At 43.9% G+C, this 16,511-nt stretch overlaps 1 protein-coding gene and 1 pseudogene across 1 annotated transcript; both read right to left on the bottom strand.

Annotated features, from left to right (window-relative positions):
* Positions 1–220: 220 nt before the first annotated feature.
* Positions 221–14,353, bottom strand: LOC121572551 (annotated as a pseudogene).
* Positions 5,296–13,194, bottom strand: LOC121571885 (RNA cytosine C(5)-methyltransferase NSUN2-like). Its single transcript, XM_041883666.1, has 5 exons — positions 12,284–13,194; positions 12,111–12,184; positions 7,351–7,469; positions 6,954–7,050; positions 5,296–6,770 (listed from the first exon to the last, which is right to left on the bottom strand). The coding sequence occupies exons 1-5, from the start codon at positions 12,357–12,359 to the stop codon at positions 6,546–6,548; spliced, it is 591 nt and encodes a 196-aa protein (XP_041739600.1). The 5' UTR covers positions 12,360–13,194; the 3' UTR covers positions 5,296–6,545.
* Positions 14,354–16,511: the final 2,158 nt, after the last annotated feature.

Genomic DNA, 16,511 nt, shown 5'->3' with positions numbered 1-16,511 from the left:
CAGTGGAGTTCCCTGTTAAAATAGAATAATCAGCAGTAGAAAATAAAATAAGTCACTAAATCGTCGACCCCTGGAGCGCACCAAGTCTGGGGGAGCATGGAAGAGCAAGGAATTTACTTTCACATCATTGCAGACAAAGAGGAGACAAGGAGAGGAAAACTTGTAAGACTAATGAGATACACATTTCTTTCTAGTCCTCCCCTCAAGTGCTGGTCAAAATCTCCCCTCCTCCCCTTTCAGGTGCTCCTCACCTCTATTTTCACCTCTTTTATGCTGCCATTTTTGTTCCCGTTCTCCGTCTCCTCCTCCTCTCTGTCCCCGTCTACCTCCCTGGGTCCTGGCCCTGTTTGTCCCGGAATACCTCGACCCCAGCATGCAGAGGTAGTGGAACCTCTCGTTGTGGGATACAAAAGTTCTGATGGAGGTCTTGCCTCTCCAGCCACACAGCTCTATATGACACTGAGGACCATCAGGGTTACTGAGGAGACAGGGAGAGAGAGAAAGAGGGTGAATTCTCTGATAACAGTGAATAACACACACAGATGGACAGACAGACAAACAAAATGGACACTTACCTACCATCAGGCCGGTATTTTGGAACAATGCTGCCCATTCCTGTAGAAACACAGAGGAACACTGCATGAACACACACACAAACACCACCCTACAGCCACACAGTACAGAACATAGACGGGTTTGAAGGAAAAATAGTAACACACACGACTGTACCTATCTTCTTGGCCTGTTGGTGAGCGTCATCCTCCAGTTTGTTGAGGCACGGGTTCTCCTGAGTCAGTAGAATCTTGATGTCCTCAACACTGATTGTGATCATCCTGGAGCGGATGTAAGGGAACAGAGTATAGATTCCCTGGAGGAGGAGAGAGGGAGAGAGGAGAGAGGGAGAGAGGAATGAGTGTGTCCGCATGTGTACCGCCGTATGTGCGCACTTCCCATGTTTTCTAAAAGTCTTGAATATTAATATGTGTACCTACTTCCTGGGCTAGTCTGAAGTCACAGCCAAACTCCTCCCCGTCGCTGTTGCGAGACCACACCTTCACCCCTGTGTTGATCACCTGCAAAACACACAAAATAATGAAATCATCATTACAGTGCTTATGAGAATAACATCAGTTTCAGCAACATATTTACCAATTGCGCCTGGCACCTACTACTATACCCCATTCAAAGGCACTTACTATTTTGTCTTGCCCATTTACCCTCTGAATGGCACATATACACAATCCATGTCTCAATTGTTTCAAGGCTTAAAAATCATTATTTAACCCATCTCCTCCCCTTCATCTACACTGATTTAAGCAGATTTAACAGATGTTATCAATAAGAGATCATAGCTTTCACTTGGATTCACCTGGTCAGTCTGTCATGGAAAGAGCAGGTGTTCTTAATGTTTTGTACACTCAGTGTATATGCATGTATCCATGTAAGCATGTATGTAGTTCTGGGAACAGTCTGGTGATGGAGACTCAGCCTGTTACTACTGTTTAGCTGGAGGCTGATCTGAACCTGGGTCAGGTCTAAACATCACAACAACATCAGAGAAATGAGGGGGGCGGGGGGGGACATAGAAAGAGAGGGGGAGAGAGACAGAGGAATAGGGGAGGGAGTGGTTATCTGACTGCTTGGAGGCACACACACAGACACCTGTGCAGGTGCTGAGAGTGTACTAGGGGGAGTTGGGATGAGAAGGGTCCCATCTGTTAACTAGACTCCCCCTTGATGGGCTGGCAGTGACATACACACAGCTGTTTGGCAGGGCGCTGCTTTGTTCCTTAGATACCATACAGGTGTCTCACACACAAACGCACACCTCACTAGACACACATACACCCCTACATTAATGCGTTCACTGTTGTTGAGCATGACGTTGCGTAGCTCCTTGGAGACCATGTACAGGTGTCTCTTCTTACCCTCGTGGGTTCTGGTCAGAACGTTTATCTTAGGGTTAGTCTGGAGACAGGTCATAGAAGGACTGGAGACAGGTCATAGAAGGACCTGCAAAACACACATTCATGGAATAGATGAAGAATCAGTGATCAATCAAAACATGTACACTGAACAAAAATTTAAAATGCAACATGTAAAGTGTTGGTCCCAAGTTTCATGAGTTGAAATAAAAGACCCCAGACAATTTCCTTATGCAAAAAAAGCTTATTTCGCTCAAATTTTGTGCACAAATTTGTTTACATCCCTGTTAGTGAGCATCTCTCCTTTGCCAAGAAAATCCACCCCGACAGGTGTGGCATATCAAGAAGCTGATTAAACAGCATGATCATTACACAGGTGCACCTTGTGCTGGGGACAATAAAAAGGCCACTCTAAAATGTGCAGTTGTGTCACTAAACAATGCCACAAATGTCTCAAGTTGAGGGAGTGTGCAATTGGCATGCTGACAGCAGGAATGACCACCAGAGCTGTTGCCAGTGAATTGAATGTTCATTTCTCTACCATAAGCTGCCTCCAACGTCATTTTAGAGAATTTTCCAGGACATCCAACTGCCCTCACAACCACAGACCACGTGTAACCATGCCATCCCAGGACGTCCACATCCTGCTTATTCACCTGCGGGATTGTCTGAGACCAGCCACCCGGACAGCTAATGAAACTGTGGGTTTGCACAACTGAAGAATTTCTGCACAAACCGTCTCAGGGAAGTTAATCTGCGTGCTCGTCATCCTCACCAGGGTCTTGACCTGTCTGCAGTTCGGCATCGTAACCGACGTCAGTGGGCAAATGCTCACGTTCGTTGGCCAATGGCATGCTGGAGAAGTGTGCTCTTCACGGAGGAATCCCGGTTTCAACTGTACCGGGCAGATGGCAGACAGTGTGTATGGCGTCGTGTGGGTGAGTGGTTTGCTAATGCCAACATTGTTAACAAAGTGCCCCATGGTGGCGGTGGGGTTATGGTATGGGCAGGCATAAGCTACGGACAACGGACATAATTGCATTTCATCGATGGCAATTTGAATGCACAGAGATACTGTGTCAAGATCCTGAGGCCCATTGTCATGCCATTCATCCGCCGCCATCACCTCATGTTTCAGAATGATAATGCATGGCCCCATGTCGCAAAGATCTGTACACAATTCCTAGAAGCTGAAAATATCCCAGTTCTTCCATGGCCTGCATACTCACCAGACATGTCACCCACTGAGCATGTTTGGGATGTTCTGGATCGACAGCATGTTCCAGTTTCCGCCAATATCCAGCAACTTCGCACAGACATTGAAGAGGAGTGGGACAACATTCCACAGGACACAATCAGCCTGATCAACTCTATGCGAAGGAGATGTTGCGCTGTATGAGGCAAATGATGGTCACACCAGATACTGACTGCTTTTCTGATACCTTTTTAAAAAATAAGTAGGGGTGTGTATCTGTGACCAACAGATTCATATCTGCATTGCCAGTCATGTGAAATTCATAGATCAGAGCCTAATCAATTTATTTCAATTGACTGATTTTATTTTACATTTCACCTTTATTTAACCAGGTAAGCCAGTTGAGAACAAGTTCTCATTTACAACTGTGACCTGGCCAAGATAAAGCAAAGCAGTGCAATAAAAACAACACAGAGTTACATATGGAATAAACAAAAACATACAGTCAATAACACAATAGAAAATAGAAAATCTATATACAGTGTGTGCAAATGTAGTAAGTTATTGAGGTAAGGCAATAAATAGGCCATAGTGCAAAATAATTACAATTTCGTATTAACACTGGAGTGATAGATGTGCAGAAGATGATGTGCAAATAGAGATACTGGGGTGCAAATGAGCAAAATAAATAACAATGTAAATAACAATATGGGGATGAGGTAGTTGGGTGGGCAAATTACAGATGGGCTGTGTACAGGTACAGTGATCGGTAAGCTGCTCTGAAAACTGATGCTTAAAGTTAATGAGGGAGATAAGTGTCTCCAGCTTCAGAGATTTTTTTAGTTCGTTCCAGTCATTTGCAGCAGAGAATTGGAAGGAATGGCGGCAAAAGAAGGTGTTGGCTTTGGGGATGACCAGTGAGATATACCTGCTGGAGCGCATACTACGGGTGGGTGTTGCTATGGTGACCAATGAGCTAAGATAAGGCGGGGATTTGCCTAGAAGTGATTTATAGATGACCTGGAGCCAGTGGGTTTGGCGACAAATATGTAGTGAGGGCCAGCCAACGAGAGCGTACAGGTCACAATGGTGGGTAGTATATGGGGCTTTGGTGACAAAACGGATGGCACTGTGATAGACTACATCCAATTTGCTGAGTAGTGTTGGAAGCTATTTTGTAAATGACATCGCCGAAATCAAGAATCGGTAGGATAGTCAGTTTTACGAGGGCATGTTTAGCAGCATGAGTGAAGGAGGCTTTGTTGCGAAACAGGAAGCCGATTCTAGATTTAACTTTGGATTGGAGATGCTTAATGTGAGTCTGGAAGGAGAGTTTACAGTCTAACCAGACACCTAGGTATTTGTAGTTGTCCACATATTCTAAGTCAGACCCGCCGAGAGTAGTGATTCTAGTCGGGCGGGCGGGTGCAAGCAGCGTTCGAATGAAGAGCATGCATTTAGTTTTACTAGCGTTTAAGAGCAGTTGGAGGCCACAGAAGGAGTGTTGCATGGCATTGAAGCGTGTTTGGAGGTTTGTTAACACAGTGTCCAATGAAGGGCCAGATGTATACAAAATGGTGTCGTCTGCGTAGAGGTGGATCTGAGTCACCAGCAGCAAGAGCGACATCATTGATATACACAGAGAATAGAGTCGGCCCGAGAATTGAACCCTGTGGCACCCCCATAGAGACTGCCAGAGGTCCAGACAACAGGCCCTCCGATTTGACACATTGAACTCTATCTGAAAAGTAGTTGGTGAACCAGGCGAGGCAGTCAGTTGAGAAACCAAGGCTATTTAGTCTGCCAATAAGAATGCGGTGATTGACACAGTCAAAAGCCTTGGCCAGGTCGATGAAGACGGCTGCACAGTACTGTCTTTTATCAATCGCGGTTATTATATTGTTTAGGACCTTGAGCGTGGCTGAGGTGCACCCATGACCAGCTCGGAAACCAGATTGCATAGCGGAGAAGGTACGGTGGGATTCGAAGTGGTCGGTGATCTGTTTGTTAACTTGGCCTTCAAATACTTTCGAAAGGCAGGGTAGGATGGATATAGGTCTGTAACAGTTTAGATCTAGTGTCACCCCCTTTGAAGAGGGGGATGACCGCGGCAGCTTTCCAATCTCTGGGGATCACAAACGATACGAAAGAGAGGTTGAACAGGCTAGTAATAGGGGTTGCGACAATTTCGGCGGCTAATTTTAGAAAGGGTCCAAATTGTCTAGCCCAGCTGATTTGTAGATTTCCCTCTATGAACTGTAAAACTCTGAAAAATGGTTGAAATTGTTGCGTTTATATTTTTGTTCCGTGTACATTACCTTGTAAAGGTAATACTATCTACACTTGGTCAAAACAGTGTCCTGTCCATACAGGTAATGCTGATATCGAGCAGCTGCTTACACAGGCTGCACAATCCACCAGAGACCCAAAAAAACTTTCACTCTATCGGGGGGAAGACAGGGTCGTCTTCAGTGAGGAAGACAAAGGGTCTTCTTTAAAACCATGCCTCTTCATGTTTTTATTGGGAGGAGGCCTGGAGCACATAGACCAGAGTCAGAATACACACACACACACAAACACAGGGTTGGAAATTAAACACCCGCCAAATGTGGGTAGATTTTGTCACCAGCCACATTGGCGGGTGGTCACACAGAGCATACGGGAACTTTGTTTTATTTTTATCCAAAGCCCACATGTAGAAGTTGGTCGAATTGACAAGAAAGGCTTCTAAAGTGTGACTTTGTCCTCGTGTTTCTTTGCCAATTACATCGTTTTGTTCACATACTAGGTTGTTTTTTAATATTATTTTGAGTTTGCGGAAACTGGTCTTCTGCTCGGAAGACATTTCAGTCAGAGATTTTTTTTCCATCACAGAGGAGTGCACAAATCACCACAGTAACAGCCCGTCCCTTAAAGTGGCAGCTGAACATTTGTCTCACCTAATGATTGAGCATGGATTACTCCCAAAAACATTTATTCATTAACTTTTTGTAATTTCTTATCATTAAAACACTCAAACTTTGTAATTGTTTTCCTAGATTTGTTTGTGTGCTTCTACATGTCTACTTAGGAACACATCATGTACTCTTTGTAAAATATGCCAGCGTAGAGCCCTGAACTATATTAATAAATAAGCCGTATCACTCAGCATTTTGTGGCAGGGCAGGCACTTTGTTGATTCTTGATGTTCAGTTGTAAAAACGTTTATTGGTTTTTACTACTGTATCTAAATGATTTAACATACATTGGTTAAGACGCAGGTCACAAAAATGAAATAAAATTAAGCGATATACCCCATTACTTCTTACTAGTAATACTTTTCTTGTTTTAGAAAGTATCCTCATCTGTTTTTTTGTGCTTTTTGGAGTAATAATGGCAGGAAAAATATTTTGGCAGGTAAAAGAAATCTGAGTGGTTGGTAGATCTTATCTACATGCCACAGTGGCTGGTGGACCAAAAAGTTTATTTCCCACCCTGCACACACACACGTTGGGTTCCTTGGTCTGATCGCCTGCCTCTGGCTCTTTGGGCGAGTCCTCTCCTGCGTCCTTTACCTCCTCTCCATCCTCCAGGGGTGTCTCAAGGAGGGGGATCCCCACTGGAGAGTCCTCTGGCTGGGGCACTGAGCTGGATGTCTGCTCCTTGCTCAACTGGAGATGGAGAAAGACGGATCATAGTCAACTTTAACGGGAACTTCTCTCTGGTATATGAGGTACCGGATGGTGATGCGTTCCATCTGAGATGTACTTGTGTTAACAAGAAACCAAAGGTGTGTGGAGTGTGCGTGAAGTGTGCTTTTCTGTGTGTGTTCCCGTGCACGTACGCGTGTGTACCTTGGGGAATCTTCGGATCCAGGGCATGGGGGCTTTCTTGACCAGGACAGCTACAAAGAAGCCTCCAGTGTTCTGGTGATGGGGCAGGATCCTCATACTGAATACACACAGATACTGTATATAAATTATATACACACACAGAAATATGAGCCAAGAGCACCCTCTGCTGGTAGAAATCAAATCAACACAAACCAGCAACCCTTCACAGGGATTTGATAGTCTGTCTAGTTTTTATTAATAATCTCATTTTAGGATCAGATATGTCTGTCAGCAGCTGTGTGGAAAGGTGAATGTGTACAGGTAGCAAATAAATGTACATGATTGTCATGAAAGTTGACATCTTAGGCATATTCTAAACAAATAAGTGGTGCCTGTGTGTATACGCAGGTGTGTGTACCATCTCTCCAACTTCATATTGGCCAGTTTCTTTGTGTCTGTGAGAGGGAACACGGTGGGTCTGATCTGTATGTGGCGGTTGGCTGGCACCTCTGACCAGTCCTTATACCACTGACCCTCCTTAGTAAGAAAGAAAGAAAGAAAGAAAGAAAGAAAGAAAGAAAGAAAGAAAGAAAGAAAGAAAGAAAGAAAGAAAGAAAGAAAGAAAGAAAGAAAGAAAGAAAGAAAGAAAGAAAGAAAGAAAGAAAGAAAGAAAGAAAGAAAGAAAGAAAGAAAGAAAGAAAGAAAGAAAGAAAGAAAGAAAGAAAGAAAGAAAGAAAGAAAGAAAGAAAGAAAGAAAGAAAGAAAGAAAGAAAGAAAGAAAGAAAGAAAGAAAGAAAGAAAGAAAGAAAGAAAGAAAGAAAGAAAGAAAGAAAGAAAGAAAGAAAGAAAGAAAGAAAGAAAGAAAGAAAGAAAGAAAGAAAGAAAGAAAGAAAGAAAGAAAGAAAGAAAGAAAGAAAAGAAAGAAAGAAAGAAAGAAAGAAAGAAAGAAAGAAAGAAAGAAAGAAAGAAAGAAAGAAAGAAAGAAAGAAAGAAAGAAAGAAAGAAAGAAAGAAAGAAAGAAAGAAAGAAAGAAAGAAAGAAAGAAAGAAAGAAAGAAAGAAAGAAAGAAAGAAAGAAAGAAAGAAAGAAAGAAAGAAAGAAAGAAAGAAAGAAAGAAAGAAAGAAAGAAAGAAAGAAAGAAAGAAAGAAAGAAAGAAAGAAAGAAAGAAAGAAAGAAAGAAAGAAAGAAAGAAAGAAAGAAAGAAAGAAAGAAAGAAAGAAAGAAAGAAAGAAAGAAAGAAAGAAAGAAAGAAAGAAAGAAAGAAAGAAAGAAAGAAAGAAAGAAAGAAAGAAAGAAAGAAAGAAAGAAAGAAAGAAAGAAAGAAAGAAAGAAAGAAAGAAAGAAAGAAAGAAAGAAAAGAAAGAAAGAAAGAAAGAAAGAAAGAAAGAAAGAAAGAAAGAAAGAAAGAAAGAAAGAAAGAAAGAAAGAAAGAAAGAAAGAAAGAAAGAAAGAAAGAAAGAAAGAAAGAAAGAAAGAAAGAAAGAAAGAAAGAAAGAAAGAAAGAAAGAAAGAAAGAAAGAAAGAAAGAAAGAAAGAAAGAAAGAAAGAAAGAAAGAAAGAAAGAAAGAAAGAAAGAATCAAATCAAATCAAATTTTATTGGTCACATGCGCCGAATACAACAAGTGCAGACATTACAGTGAAATGCTTACTTACAGCCCTTAACCAACAGTGCGTTTATTTTAAACAAAAAAAGTAAGAATAAAACAACAACAAAAAAAAAAAAAAGTGTTGAGAAAAACAAAGAGCAGAAGTAAAATAAAGTGACAGTAGGGAGGCTATATATACAGGGGGGTAACGGTGCAGAGTCAATGTGCGGGGGCACCGGCTAGTTGAGGTAGTTGAGGTAATATGTACATGTGGGTAGAGTTAAAGTGACTATGCATAAATACTTAACAGAGTAGCAGCAGCGTAAAAAGGATGGGGGGGGGGGGGGCAGTGCAAATAGTCCGGGTAGCCATGATTAGCTGTTCAGGAGTCTTATGGCTTGTGGGTAGAAGCTGTTGAGAAGTCTTTTGGACCTAGACTTGGCACTCCGGTACCGCTTGCCGTGCGGTAGCAGAGAGAACAGTCTATGACTAGGGTGGCTGGAGTCTTTGACAATTTTGAGGGCCTTCCTCTGACACCGCCTGGTATAGAGGTCTTGGATGGCAGGGAGCTTTGCCCCAGTGATGTACTGGGCCGTCACGCACTACCCTCTGTAGTGCCTTGCGGTCAGAGGCCAAGCAGTTGCCATACCAGGCGGTGATGCAACCAGTCAGGATGCTCTCGATGGTGCAGCTGTAGAATTTTTTGAGGATCTGAGGACCCATGCCAAATCTTTTTAGTCTCCTGAGGGGGAATAGGCTTTGTCGTGCCCTCTTCACGACTGTCTTGGTGTGCTTGGACCATGATAGTTCGTTGGTGATGTGGACACCAAGGAACTTGAAGCTCTCAACCTGTTCCACTACAGCCCCGTCGATGAGAATGGGGCGTGCTCAGTCCTCTTTTTTTTCCTGTAGTCCACAATCATCTCCTTTGTCTTGGTCACGTTGAGGGAGAGGTTGTTGTCCTGGCACCACACGGCCAGATCTCTGACCTCCTCCCTATAGGCTGTCTCATCGTTGTCGGTGATCAGGCCTACCACTGTTGTGTCGTCGGCAAACTTAATGATGGTGTTGGAGTCGTGCCTGGCCATGCAGTCATGGGTGAACAGAGAGTACAGGAGGGGGACTGAGCACGCACCCTGAGGGGCCCCCGTGTTGAGGATCAGTGTGGCAGATGTGTTGTTACCTACCCTTACCACCTGGGGGCGGCCCGTCAGGAAGTCCAGGATCCAGTTGCAGAGGGAGGTGTTTAGTCCCAGGATCCTTAGCTTAGTGATGAGCTTAGAGGGCACTATGGTGTTGAATGCTGAGCTGTAGTCAATGAATAGCATTCTCACGTAGGTGTTCCTCTTGTCCAGGTGGGAAAGGGCAGTGTGGAGTGCGATAGAGATTGCATCATCTGTGGATCTGTTGGGGCGGTATGCAAATTGGAGTGGGTCTAGGGTTTCTGGGATTATGCTGTTGATGTGAGCCATGACCAGTCTTTCAAAGCACTTCATGGCTACAGACGTCAGTGCCACGGGTCGGTAGTCATTTAGGCAGGTTATCTTAGAGTTCTTGGGCACGGGGACTATGGTGGTCTGCTTGAAACATGTTGGTATTACAGACTCGGTCAGGGACATGTTGAAAATGTCAGTGAAGACACTTGCCAGTTGGTCAGCACATGCTCGGAGTACACGCCCTGGTAATCCGTCTGGCCCAGCGGCCTTGTGAATGTTGACTTGCTTAAAAGTCTTACTCACATCGGCTACGGAGAGCGTGATCACATAGTCGTCCGGAACAGCTGGTGCTCTCATGCATGCTTCAGTGTTGCTTGCCTCGAGCGAGCATAGAAGTGGTTTAGCTCGTCTGGTAGGCTTGTGTCACTGGGCAGCTCGCGGCTGTGCTTCCCTTTGTAGTCTGTAATAGTTTCAAGCCCTGCCACATCCGACGAGCGTCAGAGCCAGTGTAGTATGATTCAATCTTAGACCTGTATTGACTCTTTGCCTGTTTGATGGTTCGTCGGAGGTCATAGCGGGATTTCTTATAAGCTTCCGGGTTAGAGTCCCGTTCCTTGAAAGCGGCAGCTCTACCCTTTAGCTCAGTGCGGATGTTGCCTGTAATCCATGGCTTCTGGTTGGGGGTATGTACGTACGGTCACTGTGGGGACGACATCATCGATGCACTTATTGATGAAGCCAGTGACTGATGTGGTGTACTCCTCAATGCTGTCTGAAGAATCCCGAACATGTTCCAGTCTGTGCTAGCAAAACAGTCCTGTAGCTTGGCATCTGCGTCATCTGACCACTTTTTTATTAACCGAATCACTGGTGCTTCCTGCTTCAGTTTTTGCTTATAAGCAGGAATCAGGAGGATAGAGTTATGGTCAGATTTGCCAAATGGAGGGCGAGGGAGAGCTTTGTAGGCGTCTCTGTGTGTGGAGTAAAGGTGGTCTAGAGTTTTTTTCCTCTGGTTGCACATTTGACATGCTGGTAGAAATTAGGTAGAACGGATTTAAGTTTCCCTGCATTAAAGTCCCCGCCACTAGGAGCGCTGCATCTGGATGAGCGTTTTCCTGTTGATTAATGGCCTTGTACAACTCATTCAGTGCAATCTTAATGCCAGCATTGGTTTGTGGTGGTAAATAGACAGCTATGAAAAATATAGCTGAAAACTCTCTTGGTAAATAGTGTGGTCTACAGCTTATCATAAGATACTCTACCTCAGGCGAGCAAAACCCTCGAGACTTCCTTAGTATTTGATTTTGTACACCAGCTGTTGTTTACAAATATACAGAGACCGCCACCCTTTGTCTTACCGGAGCCAGCCGTTCTGTCCTGCCGATGTAGCGTGAGCCTGCTAGCTGAATGGTATCATTGTTGTCGTTCAGCCACGACTCCGGAAACATAAGATATTACAGTTTTTAATGTCCCGTTGGTAGGATAACCGTAATCTTAAATCGTCAATTTTATTCTCAAAAGATTGAACGTTGGCTAATAGTATTGATGGGAGAGGCAGTTTACTCGCTCGCCGTCGGATCTCATAAGGCACTCCGACCCTACGTCCACGATATCTCCGTCTCTTCCTCAGGCGAATGACGGGATCTGGGCCTTGCCGGGTGTCTGTAGAATATCCTTCGCGTCCGACTCGTTGAAGAAAAAGTCTTCGTCCAATGCGAGGTGAGTAATCGCTGTCCTGATATCCAGAAGCTCTTTTGGTTATAAGAGACGATGGCATAAACATTATGTACAAAATAAATTACAAATAACGCGGAAAAACACACATAATAGTACAATTGGTTAGAGGGCTGTAAAACGGCAGCCATCTTCTCCGGCGCTGTTTAGAAAGAAAGAAAGAAAGAAAGAAAGAAAGAAAGAAAGAAAGAAAGAAAGAAAGAAAGAAAGAAAGAAAGAAAGAAAGAAAGAAAGAAAGAAAGAAAGAAAGAAAGAAAGAAAGAAAGAAAGAAAGAAAGAAAGAAAGAAAGAAAGAAAGAAAGAAAGAAAGAAAGAAAGAAAGAAAGAAAGAAAGAAAGAAAGAAAGAAAGAAAGAAAGAAAGAAAGAAAGAAAGAAAGAAAGGCATGAGGTGGAGCTCATGTGGTCCAACAGTTATATACCTTGCATTTGGTGACTCCAGGCATCCATTTTAACCCTGGGAGATCAGCGGATGCATCTTCTAATTCTAACGCACCTGGAGACAGACAAAGAAGGAGAAGAAGCAGTTATCACTGGTGTGTGTGTGTGTGTGAGAGAGACTCTGGATTCGTGTGTGCATGCGTGTGTGTGTTACCTTCACTCTTCTCCAGTAGTGTTGCTATGACAGCTTCGTCCTCGATAGGGTTCAGTGAACAGGTAGGGTAGACCATCCTCCCTCCTACAGTTAGCTGCTCCACACCACGCACTGCTATACGGATCTGGAGACACACACACACGTTACTAGCTCTCTCGCCTCACCCATGGAGTTGCAGGTTGTTGCTGGTGGTCCATTTCTTCCACACAATGTTCTTCCTCATGGTGCCATCTCCACTGGAGATACACACATAATACTTGGCTTTAGGGAATTAAGAAAATAGGAAAACACTTAAAAACAATGTTTGGGCAGAGACAAATCCAGGGAAGCTGACAAACCCCTAACTACATATCAGCCTTCCCACACAGGCAATCCAACAGTGTGGTTTCAGACTGCTCAGCCGCCTCCCTCTTATCGCTCTACTCATCCCTCTGTGGCCCATCTCGATTCAATTCAAAGGGTTTTATTAAAATATAGGTTTACATTGCCAAAGCAAGTGAAATAGACAAAAGTTTGAACAAAAAAAGTTATAGAAATTAAAAGTAAATCTCTGTCTGTGTGTGTGAGTGATGGGGTCCAGGCCTTGGCATTATGGGCCCAGTCAGACTCAACATTTGGCCTGGGAGAGTTACTTTACCCACTGTCTCATTCTTGTAGTCACACTTGGTTCCCCTACTAAAAACAAGCAGTAGCCTGTCCAGTGCAGCAACCAATCATAGAACACACACACAAAACAAAAAAAATCATAGGACAGACAGGGTAGAACCATGAGGTTTATACAGCTCCACATATCTGACTGTCTAGATATCATGTCTAGTTCTGACGGTCAAACACCAAAACCCCAGATTTTATTTTTGTCTCTCTCCCCCCCCGGCCTTTCTTTCTCCCCTACTTCTCCCTCTCTCACCTAAGCAGGTAACCAGGTTAACTCTTTGTTTACCTGCATGGGACGTCACAGAGGATGCGGTCGTAGAACAGTGTGTCCTTCTGTCCGTCCTCTGTGTCTATCTGTAGTCTGGGGATGCAGGAGGCATCGTGGTTCACCACCATGATATAGGGGCTGTTCAGTCTCTTAGCCTGGTGCACCAGCAGGTAGTAACGCTTGTTGTCCACGTTGTTGGCTATCACAAAACCCTCTGGAGAGCAGAAAGGGGAGAGAAAGAGAGAGGGGGGAGATAAGGATGTTCAGGACTACAATGTGTTGTTAGTGTATTGTTCCTTTTCAGAAACACAGAAAAGCTACATTCAGCAACTTATGGCCTCTTCCCATTGGGCAACGGTTCAGACACTCGGATGCATCAGGTATGTTTTTTTATTTGAGATATTCTTATTATAATTTTTTGGGCGTGTGTGTGTGTGTACACGTTACCAGGGAAGGGTACATCCATATCAGAATGGAGCATCTCGATCAACAGGAGCAGCACACATGTCCAGAATCTACCCACAGGAATACACACTGTTACACTATGGTGTTCCCAGGTTTAGGGGGGTCAGAAATGGGAGCAGGCCTTTGCCAGAGAGGCGTCCAGTGTGTTGCTTACCTTGTCGTGGGGTTCAAGCTTCATCAGCAGAGGAGGGATCATACTTACAGCCTCCTGTCTGCTGAGGTTACCCTGTAGAGACCAAGGTAGAGACAGAAACGCCACAGTACATAAGGAAGCCATACAGCTAAGAAACCATCAAGATCCTATTCAATTACTATTCTAATTCCTAATTCTATGCAAGAAACCAACCAGCAGCTCATCTATTGTCAGGTTTAGTTGCTATGACATGATGAACATTAGGGCTGGTTTCCCGGACACAGGTTAAGCCTAGTCCTGGACTAAGGAGCTAAGGAGATTGTCAATTTCCCCACCGACTGTCTCGCTGACCAGGAACTGATGGAACTTCTCCAGGAGAGGAGACTTCCTCGGGATCTTCCTGCTCATGTTGGTGTGCCACACTAGCTCATCTGGGTACCTACACACACGCACACAAAAAGGGTCATCAGCTGTAATGCCACGTTCACTTGCTAGTCGGAACTAGGAAACTCTGAAATGTCTGACTTGCTAACTGGTTGTAGTTATACACGTACCGGGTTCAACCAGTTAGCAAGTCGGAAATGTTTGAGTTTCCTAGTAGCCCGTGAACGTGGCATTCGTATCTGTGTCCGTGCATGCGCTCGTACCAGCTCAGAGGCTGAGAAGCCTCTATTTTCTGCCCGTCGATCACAACCTCCTGGATCTCCTTGAAGTAATTGTTCTTAAGACAGTATAGCTCAGTTGGTAGAGCATGGCGGTTGCAACGCCAGGATTGTGGGTTCGATTCCCACGGGGGACTAGTATGAAAAATGTATGCACTCACTACTGTAAGTCGCTCTGGATAAGAGCGTCTGCTAAATGACTAAAATGTAAAATGACAGTGGAGGATCTCCATGGCATGGCTACAGATGGACAACACGTTGGACAATCCTTTCAACGCATTTAGAGGTTTAATAGAGGATGTTTTGGACAACAGTCTTCATCATTGTGGATCCTGATGTAGAGCAAGAGTAGCCTAGACCTGTGTCTGCTGTCTCGCTACCCCCCTATTGTCTTTATCAGGCCAAATTATCATGAACACTAACAGATCTGGGAACAGGCTGTGGATGGAGGTAAGAGAAGAGGTGAGTTTTCTGACATTGACATGCCAATGAATTATCATAGCAGTTGGCAAGACAGCACAAAGACATCTGGGACCAAAATACAATAGCTAGTTAGTTAAACATGTCAACAATGCATGATAAGCAATGAGTTGTGCAATAGTAATCAAATGAAAGTTGCTGGCTAGCTTGGGGGAAAATAAATCTCTCTTTGACTTGGCATAACGTTACAGTAATTTGAAGCTAGCTAACTAGATACAGTAATGTTCTGCTAAAGTTAACCGGCTACCGTTAGCTATGATGAGCTATCAAACCTTACAGCATTGTCCCTGCTATCCCTTCCGCCAGGCTTGCTATTATTTTGATGCTCCTTATTTCTCTGTCGACTTCTCTTCCTCATGTCGGAAACACACACCACTCTGGATATGAACCGGCGAAGCAGAGTTTTGAAAATGTATGCACTCACTAACTGTAAGTCGCTCTGGATAAGAGCGTCTGCTAAATGACTAAAATGTTTAAATGTTTCTCCTGAACACACCCCAAAGTAGGGGTCTATAGAATGTGGGAATTCAATTAATATCGCCCGGGCGCCCAGGTAGGCGTGTTTGAAAGCGGGCAAGTTGATTGCATTCGTTTTGGAACGGGCTGCCTCCCGGGCGTGAGCTAGGTGCCCCGTTCAAAGCCCACGGAATGGCACACATACAGTCATGGTCAAAAGTTTTGAGAATGACACAACTATTGGTCTTCACAAAGTTTGCTGCTTCGGTGTTTTTAGATATTTTTGTCAGATGTTACTATGGTATACTGAAGTATAATTACAAGCATTCCATATGTGTCAAAGGCTTTTATTGACAATTACAATTAATATTTGTGTCATTCTCAAAACTTTTGACCATGACTGTATGTGTGCCATTCAGAGGGTGAATGGGCAAGACAAGATTTAAGTGCCTTTGAACGGGGTATGGTAGTAGGTGCGAGGGGCACCGTTTTGAGTGTGTCAAGAACTGCAATGCTGCTGGGTTTTTCACGCTCAACAGTGTATATCAAGAATGGTCCACCACCCAAAGGACATCTAGCCAACTTGACACAACTGTGGGAAGCATTGGAGTCAACATGGGCCAGCATCCCTGTGGATAGCTTTCGACACCTTGTGGAGTCCATTCCCCAACGAATTGAGGCTGATCTGAGGGCAAAAGGGGGTGCAACGTAATATTAGGAAAGTGTTCCTAATGTTTTGTACACTCAGTGTATGTGATCGTATACAAATGTAAGCAAGGTTTGAAATGATGTTTTAGTCAAATAGTATATATCTGTTTGGGCTTCTTGCGGTCAATTTGCAGTCTACAAATTATTTGTAATTATGTTCCGCCCCCCTGACCATCCGCTCAAGAAAAAAATCATAAACCACAAATTACAGTTGTCTTTCAATATGTTCTGTGAATTTCTTTATGTATTGGCCCTGATCGTTCTAGAGTTATGCCACGTCATGCTATCCATAAAGACCTCACATTTAAAAATGTTCACCTCATTGGTCTCTTATACACACTGTCATTATAAATCAGCTTCCCCATTGGTTGATTTTCAGGCTCTGTGCTGTGGTTGGTGGGT

This window comes from Coregonus clupeaformis, chromosome 8 (assembly GCF_020615455.1).
Source record: "Coregonus clupeaformis isolate EN_2021a chromosome 8, ASM2061545v1, whole genome shotgun sequence".
In the NCBI taxonomy this organism is placed as follows: domain Eukaryota; kingdom Metazoa; phylum Chordata; class Actinopteri; order Salmoniformes; family Salmonidae; genus Coregonus; species Coregonus clupeaformis.
The sequence above is the reverse complement of the archived record's forward strand: the minus strand, read 5'-3'. Positions and strand labels throughout refer to the sequence as shown.

Coding starts and splice junctions, on each gene's coding strand:
- LOC121571885 (XM_041883666.1), bottom strand. CDS start 12,359: ATGGTCTACCCTACCTGTTCACTGAACCCTATCGAGGACGAAGCTGTC. Junction 12,185..12,283: donor ACTACTGGAGAAGAGTGAAG/GTAACACACACA, acceptor GTCTGTCTCCAG/GTGCGTTAGAATTAGAAGAT. Junction 7,051..7,350: donor AATATGAAGTTGGAGAGATG/GTACACACACCT, acceptor GTGTGTATTCAG/TATGAGGATCCTGCCCCATC.